This window comes from Buceros rhinoceros, unplaced genomic scaffold (assembly GCF_000710305.1).
Source record: "Buceros rhinoceros silvestris isolate BGI_N320 unplaced genomic scaffold, ASM71030v1 scaffold17057, whole genome shotgun sequence".
Lineage (NCBI taxonomy): Eukaryota > Metazoa > Chordata > Aves > Bucerotiformes > Bucerotidae > Buceros > Buceros rhinoceros.
Genome location: NW_010424163.1, coordinates 18524 through 30693, shown reverse-complemented (window position 1 = coordinate 30693; position 12170 = coordinate 18524). Strand labels below are relative to the sequence as shown.

The 12170-nt window shown below is 40.8% G+C and overlaps 2 protein-coding genes across 2 annotated transcripts in view; one reads left to right on the top strand and one right to left on the bottom strand.

Moving 5' to 3' along the window:
• Nucleotides 1–298, top strand: part of DNAJC24 (DnaJ (Hsp40) homolog, subfamily C, member 24) — a 33968-nt gene extending 33670 nt beyond the window's left edge. The window contains exon 4 of the mRNA XM_010140695.1: nucleotides 174–298. Coding sequence (XP_010138997.1) covers nucleotides 174–298 — 125 coding nt within the window. The remainder of the gene's footprint in view (nucleotides 1–173) is intronic.
• A 1005-nt stretch (nucleotides 299–1303) lies between these two features.
• Nucleotides 1304–12170, bottom strand: part of IMMP1L (IMP1 inner mitochondrial membrane peptidase-like (S. cerevisiae)) — an 18345-nt gene continuing 7478 nt past the window's right edge. Inside the window, exons 4-5 of the mRNA XM_010140694.1 lie at nucleotides 5353–5463; nucleotides 1304–1469 (exon numbers count right to left, since the gene is read on the bottom strand). Of these exons, the coding sequence (XP_010138996.1) occupies nucleotides 1401–1469; nucleotides 5353–5463 (180 nt within the window). The 3' untranslated portion in view covers nucleotides 1304–1400. The remainder of the gene's footprint in view (nucleotides 1470–5352; nucleotides 5464–12170) is intronic.

The window sequence follows — 12170 nt, the reverse complement described above, 5'->3', positions numbered from 1 at the left end:
TCACAGTCACCGAAATATTGTAGGAGTATAGTTATTTTTTCAGCACAGGAACTGATATTTACACTCCAACAGTGGGAGGTCATTTGTTATTGAAAGCAGCTTTGTGAAGAAAATCCAAAATAAACTCTTAATTCTTCTCAAGCACTAAAGGCTTTTTTTTTCTTTTTTGGCAGATGAGCAATGTTACACTCTCTTCTGTCGATGTGGTGGGAATTACACTGTCTTCAAGAGTGAAACCAAAGACATATCTTTCGTTTGTTGTGACACATGTTCACTTGTTATTGAGATCCTTCAATGATTGTTTCAAACTTTTTAAAAGACTGGACAAACAGGGGACAGCATCTGCTAAAGAAATACAAGTTAAAGAAATGGGGGGCACCACAAGAACAGGTTCAGACAGGCTTAAGAAAGGAAATGTGCCCATTTGCTACCATAGCTCTGCAGACACAAGGCAGGGTTTTTTCCCTCCACAGCTGAAGAGCTAGTGATTAAAAACCTCCAGAGCAGGGCACTAAGTTCTGTACAACTGGAGTGGATCTTATGTTCTACATGACATCTCTGTCCCAGCAAACAACAGAGTACTTCTCTCTACCCACCGTACCTCGGGCCCTACCTCTTACATTAAATGCTTTTAACAGCTCAGGTGACAGAACGTAATCAGGAGGCACACAGGAGAGAAGGCTTTGAAGATAATGAAGAGTAAGGTGTGTTAATGGGAGACAGGAACATTTTCTATTTCTTTGCTAAATACTGAACTTCATTAAATCCTCACAAGGACTTGAGCCTTGGGGAGAGGTGGCAGAGACTCTAACACTGCTTATGCACTGGACGGTAACAGTGCATCTGTTTTCAGCTTGGAGCAGGGGCACATTTTGAACTGACTCTGTCCATCATCTGAACAAATGAGTCTTTATTCCTTAGGTGAAAACTAACCAGGAAGCTGTGCTCTGGCCCTCCAGGGCATACAGTCCTCCGGGCCAAACCAGAGCCAGTGTAAGGAAAACCCGACAAAACACATAAAAATGACTAGCAGGTCCAGAACCCCACTGCTGCGTTCTCCCTTCCAATCCAGCACGCCACTCGCTAATGGAGGCCCAGCTGATGTGTGCCAACGTAACAGTGCTCGTGCCCTTACCATCAACAGCTGGCGCTAACCTTGGCTTGTAGCGAGAACCACAACTTCCTCATGAATCCAAGCACTGACTGTGAACAGCCAGAGGAAGGAGTAAGAGGCATACCAGTTTTGTTGATGACAGCAGTATATCATTCCCTCTTTCAAGTTAGATGTAATCTCAGAGACATCTTTGTCAAGTAATTCCTGTGTTTATTCTAAACAAAAATAGTTCCATGGATTTTAGTAGAAAATGTTATGAAAGCTGGCCAATAGTCACTTAAATCTTTTAATCATCAAGAAATCTATGGCCATTGGGGCTTGCACGTAGAAATCCAAAGTCATTCAGAGGCCATATCTGTAAAACAAAATACAGTTAAGAGATTTTAATCACAACTCAAAGTTCAGTATTTTCACTTATTGTTGTAATTGTTGTTTCATATACTGTGTAATTTTTTAGCTCTTTGTTTGAAAGGATGTATGAACTTTTCTCACCTGTGTGTTTCTTTTACGACAGTAATAAATACTATCTCTCAGAGGACTCATTCCATAGTGTCTGGAGATGACAATAATTTATACACAGCATGATTTGCTATGGAGAGTCACAAATTACATTATTTCCAAGGCTGAAAAAAATACATTCCTAGAAAATCTTTCAAAGTCAAATTTTTCTAGCTTGTGAACCTCTTAAAAGAAAAAAAAAAAATCTGTATTTTTGATCCATGTAGGAGAAGAAAGAATAGCACAAACATTACCTCCCAGTGAAAGCAGTTGAGGTATACATTCATATTTTCAAGATGGGCATTTGCCATGCAAACACCAAACCTTAGAAAAAATTTCCAGAGGCTTATACGTAAGTTTATACCATGCAGATGGTATAAAGGGGTGGAGTGCCTGCCACCTTCAGGGGCGCTCAGACAAGAGGCTTCTCAGGGAAGGGCACTACTACATAGGAAAAGGAAGGAGCACAAATCACAACCAGGCACAAGTGTTAGAGAATGATGCTCATCAGTAAGAACAAACTTTCTCTCCAGAAATTAACTATATAGCTCTTCATACTTGTGAATGCTTCCAGGAGTACTTTCCTCTGAACACTGACTAACTGCACGTAAGCTGCTCTTGGATGCAAAAAACAAGTAAGAGGGAGCCATGGACATTCTTTTATACTTTGTCCTTTGTCTGCCTTGACTGCCTGTGTCTCATGTTCTTTCAAAGATGGCACAAGGGGACCAGCAGGAAGAAGGAAAAGAGATGATGGGCTTTAATCCCATAAAAACCTAACAGCTGCTGCTGAAGATGAAGTTACCTAGACAGAGGAAGATGATGCACTACCTTGTTCCCAAAGCATCTGTCAGAATGATGTTTATCTATCTTGCTCATTTTTCTTTAGAATTTGATCTTAAGGAAGGAATGCAGTCACCTTCCAGGAACAGCAACTAGCTCTCTAACTGGGTTCATGGAACAGCCACAGCACAGAAGGAACCTTGGCTGCTTTCTGTGTGGAGTGAAAAGTAATTTTCTCAGTTTAAAAGAGCAGGCACAATGCCCAAGTTCAGTGTTTTAAACCCCACAACTTGTCCCCAGCACTAAAGACAATGGCAGAAGAGGCAGTTAAGGATGGGCATGCCAAGATGAGGCATCAGCTTCCTGCTAGACAGAGACCATGCCCTGCTCAAAGCTCCCTAGACTTGCCTCTGTCAGGCCCCTTGCAGCACTGTGCCACATTGCCCGTGGGAAGAGCAAAGGATGAGTCATTCTCAGGACCTCAGGTTCTGTGGAGCTGAAAGGCTCAAAGCCCTCTTGTGCAAATAGCTTAGAAAATATGTATCTTTTTTAGCACATGCAGCTAGGGAAGAGCATAAGGAGCATCTGCTGATACACAGAAATGCAGAGGTAACATCTTGTCTCTACATACGTATTATCCAGTGAGCTCTTTTAATTTCCACACAAATTTAGAGAGATACGAACCAACAACGTAAGAATAGTTGTGGTCTTGGTTAGAAGCAAAGCTATGTTTTATCTAGTCTGCATGCAGGAGAGGATGTGCGAAACAACACTCACGACTGGAAGGGAGATGGAACAAGCCTTCTCTGTGAAACAAAGACATGCCACTGTGTGTAGTCATTCCCAAGACTTTTAAAGTTATGACAGAAGTTGCTGTGACTTGTTCGCTCAAACTGGCTACTCCAATTAGCAGCTATTTCCCCTTGCCCTCTTTGGTTTGGCCTAGATTTGAGCTGATGGATGGGGGAGGAATGGGGCTAACTAGCTCTTTTGAAGATACACCACAGGTCTATTTTTGACCTGGAGCTTAAGTCCAGGGAATGCACAGGATATCCTACCTAGGACAGGATGAAGCCTGAGTTCTGTCGGACTGGGACTTCCCAAGCCCTGGCCACTGGTCTACTAATTCACTCCGACCTTGTGGAGCAGCTGTATTCTGCTGCCTTTCCCTGTAGTGTTCAATAGCAACACACAACAAAGAGCAAGATCACCGTGTTTTGACATGGAGTACCATAAACAACCCATACTATAGACACTCATTTCAAGAGTAAACTCGTTTTTCCTTTTGTTAGGCACCATATACTTAAATCTCATTAAGCTGTTAATCATCACTACGCACCATCATAAAAGGACTACAATACAATTTGGTTAAATAATTATTCTGATTAAGTATCAAGTGATTGCATACTATCTTTTTAAACAGACAATATTCTGGAGTCCTGAAGTACTTCGACATGTAATATCTGTCTGTAAGTTCCATTCATTTTATAGAGTTTACTGCTTGCTAAATTTAGGGTTCAGTCCTGTCAGTCGCTTCATTAAAGTCTCTCAGAGATCTTCCTTGTTGGGGTGCAAGATGGAAACTTTTATTGCTGTGGAGAGATACGGTGAATAATTATGGCTGCCCATACACATACGTTCGTAATATACACGTTATTTGCCAAGAGGCAAAGTAGAAAACCCGCTGATTACTATACTAGCACATCAGCTGGGGAAATTCCTGTCAGTTAGATTATTACCACATTCTTACTAGAGAGTTTCAGCATACCAGCACCATTTGTATTTTAGCAGTTAATAATCCAAGCTAAAACGTGGGTCATGGGAGAAGCCCTCCTCAGCGTGAGCATTTTTTCCTCTGGTGTACACAGTAAGGTGAACAATACAGAGGAGGAACAGAGAGCACTCGGTGAACACGAGGGAAGAACTGAAAGCAAACATTATCGAGAAAGGACAGAGACCAGACAGACGCTGGGGCTGAGGGGGCCACAGTATCTGAGGTTTAGTAAACTGTTAGTGATCATCCTCAGGAACTACAAAGGTTTTTTAAAAGTCCTAAGTTCATAAAACCTGCAAATTACGTATATACAACTTGGTTGGAACAGAAAGATGTAACCTTCCCTGGGCATGTCATACAGCTGTGCTAATTTTTTTTTGGTGGATGTGTTGCAATATATGGAGAACAGTTTTCAAAACCTTTTTTTCTTGTTCAGAATGGCTCCATTTTAAATGTGGCTTTCTAAAGGCTGGTGCGTAAGTCTATAAAACATACTCCCTTGTTATGGAGAAGAAATTGTGGTCATTTCTTCTTTTTCATACATGAATAAATTAGTAATAAAGATAATATGAAAAAGTAATTTAGTGTGAAATAAAGCTGTGGAATTGTTAAAAGAAAGGGAGAAGGAACTATGGAGGTTTATACAATGCAATATTAATTCAAAGCATTTTTTTATTAAAAATGTGGTGGACAATTACAGTGGCACAGATTTGACTTTACTGATCAGGCTTTTTCACAGGCTTACTTTAGAAAGCAGGAAGGCCAGTCTACCCATCTGAAGTAGTTCTGCAAGGCTCAGAAAGATAACCTCCTCTGTTTTGTTGTTTGAACTATGGAACCACACTTCTGAAATTACAACAGTGAAATATGGAGCTGCCTTCTCCACCACTCTGCAGCGGCAAGAATCAAACTAAGGGTGTCATGTCCATCCATGCAGTAGGGTGTATATGCGTGTGCGTTTTTACCGCAGGGACTGCTCAAAGAGTGCTGCTCAAAACCCAAGTCCTCCCTCAAAAAAACCCCACCGTTGTTGAATTACCCTTTCAGCAAGTGGCCAGTGTTTCCGAGTTATCCTTTACATTTCCTTTGGCCAGACGGTTAAGGAGGCAGGTTTTAATAGCTAATACGCAGGCATTAAAACTGTATTAATGCAACTATTTTGAGATACTCTAAGTACATATACCTTAAAACAAATGCGTCCTCTTATCAGTCCATAGGGAACAGGTCCATAGCACCTGGAATCTGTAGAATTCCTGAGATTATCACCTTCTAACCAAACATGTCCTTTAGGCACCTATAAGCAAGATCAAAATGTAAAAGGAAAATAGAATGGAATGGTATTAAGCATAGTTTGCCTTACAGTATCTTTTCCAATTTCTGTACTTCATGGCTCTATAATGAACTAATTTTTTATTGAATCTAGTAAGACACAGTGCCAGACTGGGAGGGATGAGGAGGAGTGCTCCGAAGTATCTGTTCTATCATGTGCTCAAAAACCAATAGTTTGCAACAAAAAATCCAAAATGAAGATGTAAGAGGTTAGACCAATGTGACAGGGTCATTAATTTAATAGACTTCAAAAGAGGTCATTAGGATGTTGACTGAAAATCTGCCCTCCTGTCGCAGTAACAGCATGAACAGGGCAGCCACACACTCATCAACATCCTGGGGCCAGCACCAAGGCTAGACCTGTTAGTAGATTCATGATGAACTAACTGGTAATTGATTGTGACATCAATTACGAATAATCTCATCATTTTATCGGAGTAGGCTTGTCAAAGTTCTAATTAAGATCACAGTTCATTCTATGTGCAGGCAGAATCCACAACACATTATATTGCAATAATGATGATCGCAAAACAGCAAATCCCTTTTCATAATTTGAAAATTAATGATGGTGACCTTATAGTATATGACAAAGACCTTTCATTGCCTATATATATTATGCATTAACTGTATTACATACCATAGATTCACGGCATTCACGGACTCTGACAAAATGAGAAATAGCAACATAGCTGTATTAGTTACCGAAGCAGGAGCATAAAGCTCTCATATAGAAAAAGTTGCTACAGTAACTCTTAAACCAAGATTTCCACTTGGAATATACAGCACGACTTTGAAATGTTTCACAAAGGTTTCAGATAGATATAAATAATCTTTTAGATGTTACCAAATAAAATACTCAATAATTATTTTTCTAACCATATTTGTTTCTAAAATTCTAAACCAGGCTGAAAATTTAAAAGTAGCTACATATTCTCAATCTACATAAGATTTAACATATATTTTAAGCTAACATACATTTTTTCAAAACTAAATATGTATTTGAAACATTACTATGCCCACAATTCAGAGGCAAAAAAGATACGGAAACAAAATTTAAAAAAAATTAAATGGAACTCAGATTTTTAGCTGTATAAACATTAATGTTTTAGAAATAAGCCACATGGACCCATAAATACAATAGCCTACATACACAGAATTCACGGATGGACATACTAAACAAAACAAAATACTACTCGCATAGTAAGGTCTGAGTGTAAACCGTTAAGATCAAAACCAGGTCCCCCAGCAAAGCACTTGCGGCAACTGCAGCGCAGCGTAGTTGTGGGTACTCCGAGGTGTGTGGCCAGGTAACTCTGGTGCGGAACCGTGTCTTTAAACGAGCCTTTGAGGCTCTCGCTTGGTCATGCTCCTGTTGCCAGAGGTGGGTGTGAGGCCAGCAGCCGCCCCAGAGCCCCTTTGCTGAGCTGGCGCAAAGGTACGAGCTACGGATTGAGGCCCAATAGTTTGTGCCAGTGGCAAAGACAGACACTCATGGTGGAAAGCCCATGCGGGCCTGTCCCTCTTCTGGCAGCTCTCCCGCACCTCTCTGGTACCCACGGCTCAGGCGTGTCAGAGGGCACGCGTCCTGCCTCCTCGTGTTAGAATCTGTATGAGGAGCTGTGCAGACCAGCAGTATGTCTAAACCCTTTTGAAACCTACTGACAGCATCTCCTTCCGCAGTCTCCTGTGTAAAGGAGTGCTGCCTTGTTTAAAACAAACGGATCTAGTTCTGCCAAGAGCCTTTACTTCTCGTTCTCCCAGTCCTTCAATACAGGACTTCCACATCCGTCTCGTCTGCCACCACATCTGCTTATCAGATGGCTGGCAGGTGCGTACAGGAGCTTTGTCTGGGAAGGCCAGTTGGGTTCAGCTGGATGACTTTGGCCCTTCTCCTACCCAAGCAGCTTTGCAAACAAAGTAACCAACCAGAAGTCAATTTAAAATACATTTTTTCAAAATTCTACCCAGAGTCAAATGCCTTGTGTCTAACATACATCTCATCCAGGTGGATGTGTTTTTGATAGGTCTCCAGTTGAGAATGTACTGCCTTTCCCATTTTCCTTAACAATTCCGTGGTGTGCAGCCCATGCAGAATGCCCAGCAGCAGCTGTTAGTCGAGACGGATACTCCTCTTCACTCACTCGCAGGGTACCCACCTAAAGCAGTCACCGAGTCCACATCTCACACCACTTTGTTTCTCGGGTGCAGATTACAACGCAAAGCGGGGTTTTGACCTTTCTGGTGTAAAATCCTGTCCAGCATCCACCAGAACTACAATTCATGCATGACAAGTCGTGTCATTTTGAAAGGCTCCCACCACATATACAAAAAAGAGTAGCATGAATTACTCTGAAAGGAAGGGTTTTAATGAAAAAAAAACCAAAAACCCACATTAACATTTCACGTTTCTGAAAAAGCATCACTTCTCGCACTGTGCTGCTGTTTCACACCCAGGACACTACCTGCTTCCCTTCTCCATCACTGGTTCCCACATTTTCTGGGGTTCCCCAATCACAGGCAAAACATGAAGCTCATCTGTTAGTATGTGAAATACGGATCCACTCACACACGAGCATATCCAAACACTTCTAGACCTTCCCAGCTTTCCTCCACGCTCCAAAAGTATAAAAACTGGCGTGCCTTTGCCAGCTGTGGCACATCACTTACTCCTTCTACTAATTACCTGTCTAGACAGGACCGTCGTAGTTCACATTAAAACCGTATTTGCAATAAAGTATATTCCTATAGCTCGCAATTCACCATTTACGGTAACTTTCAGAGTTCTCCATGGAAGGTGTGATGGGACCCTCTACCTCTAAATTTGTCTTTAAGAGTACTGTCAAACTGTATGATTCATCTGGAGATAACAGTGTAATATGGTGCCTGTCCATCATCTAGGCACTTCACTACAACTTAGAATTAAGACAAGCATTAAAAAAAAAAAAATCACATGAATTACATGAAAATGTAAAACCAAATACTGGTGACAGGCTGTAATCATTAATTAACAAAAAAGGGGGAAAAAAGGTCGTTTACACCCCTTTGAAACAAAGGCTAAAGCCAGAATCCTTCAAGGGTTTATACACCAAACTCTTTCTAGACCCGCCACTGATTTCCGCGGGATTTCTCACACTGAATAAAGTTAACTTGGAGTATCAGCCTTTGCCCAACGAGGAGCCACTCCAAAACGCCTCAAAGCTATGCAAGCACCGTAGCTGGGAGTAAGATACGTTTTTAACTAAAGAAAAAAAATAACTCCTGAAACCGTGTACCTGCAGTAAGAATATAATTACACCCCCACGGGCTGCTACTGCCCAAACCCACACGGCAATGGGAAAGCCACTTGCTTGACAGTTCACAGTGCTGCATTTTGGTATCTACAGGTCATGGACCTGTACAAAATTAACTGTATCTAAGGAGTACAACTGAAACACGGTCACCGCTACTACGCACAGAAAGACTGTGAGTAGCAAAAATACTGATGAGAGTGCCAAAAGCGTTTCCCTCGGGCTGGGCAGTGTTGCAGTTCTGCCTTACCCATAGGCCAGGAGCAAGAGGTGAAAGTCTCCCAAGCCCGACAACTGAATATTCACATAACTAACTAGTGGGTCACTTGCAAACCCAGCAGTTGCCAGCAGCGCAGGTTCACACGGAAACACGCTGCCCCTGGTCCTCTGCAGACTACTGCGCCTCAGCAGCCCTTGTGCCTCTGGTTTTGTGCAGATTACCTCAGGATTTATTTCCAAGGAGCAGCAGTTCTCAGGCAGAACTGGTTATCCGAGGTGCAGCTTATATGCATGAGAATACAGGACACTGCTCAGACGGGGACTCTTCCCCCTTCTCCCTTCCAGGGCTCTGAGGGCTCTAGTACAGCGGCAGATAGTCCACAAGAGCACAATTACCTTGTAAAACTGAGCTTGCAGCAGCAGCTTCCTCTCTTTCAGCTCGGATAAATAAGCATCTTTCACCAGAGCAAACTGGCTAAATTTGCAGGGCTGTTGCCGTTTACTTAGTGGTGTGGTTGAAGTGGCAAAACTGAATTATAGGTCAGGTGTTTGAGGCAGACTTACTAGCATAATAAATACATTACTTACATACGGGGGGGGAATCAACACAGAATTATGTTCTTTTCATCTGTCAGTAATCTCACATCAAAATCAAGAGATGAGGTGCATGCGCTGCTTTAACTGGCATACCAAAAACCTAATACATTGCAAATAAAATTAACAGATTGAATTATCTGCCTCAAAAATACCCCCAACCCCACTAGATGAAAATAGGCTTTTATGGGTTAGGGTGGTGGTTTTGTTTGGTGGGGTTTTTTGGTTTGTCATTTTGGGGGACTTCAGTAGGGAGGTACTAAAGATGGCTAAATAGGGATTTTTAGTAAGTGGAGAATTATAAAGATGAATCTCTTGTAATCTCTCCCTCTGGAATTCCAAGCAGTCTGTGTTTGTCAAAGAACATCAGTGTGTACAATCAGCTGGGAGTAGATGAAGTTTGAACTTTCCTAAGGTCACAGGTATTCACATCACCTCCAGCAATATCAAAGTTTCAAACTTAAGAAGAACTTTAAATCATTCCCATCTTTTCTTTTCAGTTCAGAGGCTTCCTTCTTGAGCTATGATAAGAACTAATCTCGGTGCTGGACAAAAGAATAAAGTCTGCAAGTTCTCATCTATCCCTGCTAAGGTCTATTTAAGTGCCTCCCACTTTGGTACAAGCAACAAATGTAATTGCTTCATGGCCTGCGGGTGTTCATTTAACAAAAGCAGCTTTTGTGAATAAACCACAGGTGTTACCTTTCTTGATTAAAGTGAAATATGATGAAAGAATCTACAATATCAAGTGACAAATTTACTAAATACTGATTAAATTGCCTTATTTCAGTAAATTGCATCTAGTTAGGATAAAACACACACCATAGAAATGCGGGAATTTGTTTTATCACTCTATACTTAAAGTCTCACGTAACTATTCCTCACTTTATTAACTCAGAACCAAGAGTGAATAATGTTTAACAGATACTCTTTTTTAATGATCCAGTTGCTCCAGGAACCTCTTCTGTAGTTCTGTCATAAAACTTGTTCGTATTACAGTTGCCATCTGTATAAACCCCATCAACAATTCATTAGGTCAGTATTTTATAAATCAGCATTCCCATTTCCTTTTTTTGTGCTGGAAAAAGCCATCAAGTGGTGGCAACCCCATCAGAACTTCCACAGAATAGCAGATCTTAAATCAGCATCTTCTGCCTAAGAGGCTGAACTACCTGGAATTTAGTATTTCTTAAAAGAATATAATAAAATGAATTTACCTTAAATTCATAGGTACTTCCAAACAATTTAGCATTTTCCTTTTACCTACTGAACAGTTTAAGATGCTTATGAATAAGTCATAATGTACTTGGCCTAGTTTGTTCAAATATACATATTAAAAAATACATTACAGCCTTGGCCCAGATTATTATGAGAAAAGACAGTGAAACACTAACAGGTTTTTATACAGAAATTAAATTCACTGAGATGAAATATTTATCTTACAAATTCATTCACTATATTAGGTCAGTAGTTTTTTACATAGAAAAATCTATAAAGAGGTAAGATACAAAGACTTGTCTGAGTTTTGAAATGCATTGTTAACCAATATTAAAATTACACAACCTTCAGTGGTAGCACTGCTAACTCATACACCGCAAGGAAACTAAACTAGCAGGATCCTAGAGTGCTTTGGCTGAAGGGACCTTCACAGCTCATCTAGTTCAACTGGGCTATTATAGGGCATTTTTCTTTGTCGTGCAAACATACCAGTTGCGAGTTGTGCTTTAATACAAACTTGGGGAAGCAGTTACAGCAACCTGTCAAGGCATTCACGGGTAATTGGAATGTTTGTTTCTTAGCCATTGTTCTCCTTTTAAACTTTGCACACCGCCCAAATAGCCACTGCTGTTCCTGAGCCTGCGGACTCGCAACCCAACAGGTTTAATCGCTGCGCTCCCTGCTCTACGGGAAAGGTCACCGAGTTTTCACATCGGAAATATCCGTGCCAGTCAAACGACAACAAGATACACTTTCTCTTGGTGTCACTTTCTGGCTGTTGCAGAATTTTCGAACTGTATTCAAGCACTTGCATGTGTTGTTTTCTTCTATAAATATTCTCATTTGATACTCAGATCCAGAGCGTATTAATAGGCTGATCTGAGTCAGCCTGAAAAGCTCTATGTCTGATTTTAAAAACCTCTAGCTGCAACCCTAAATTTGAATTACTAGCCATCGCTCCTTGTCTAAAAGTATTATCAGATAAATTAAAACTAGCAATCATATTAATAAAAACTAAGCAAATATTACTGGCATGAAGAATAACCCACAGATCTTACACAGACTTTGCAGCCTCTCTCTTTGCAGTAAAACAGTGTTTCTCTTTTGAAAACAAACCCACTTTGCTTTACATATTGAAAAGTTACCTAAGCTTTTTAATCCACTACAGTTTTGAGGCTTTAAGATTTTACAGACATTCATACACGAAAACTCTTAAAGAAATCTCCATTTAGGAACTCCAGAAAAAATTCAGAGTATTTCTGTGACTGATCCGTCCAGAATCTTACCAACTTGCTTGATTTATAGGAACTCAGTATTTTGGAAGAGAACATTGATTACAAATCCAGCAGAGATT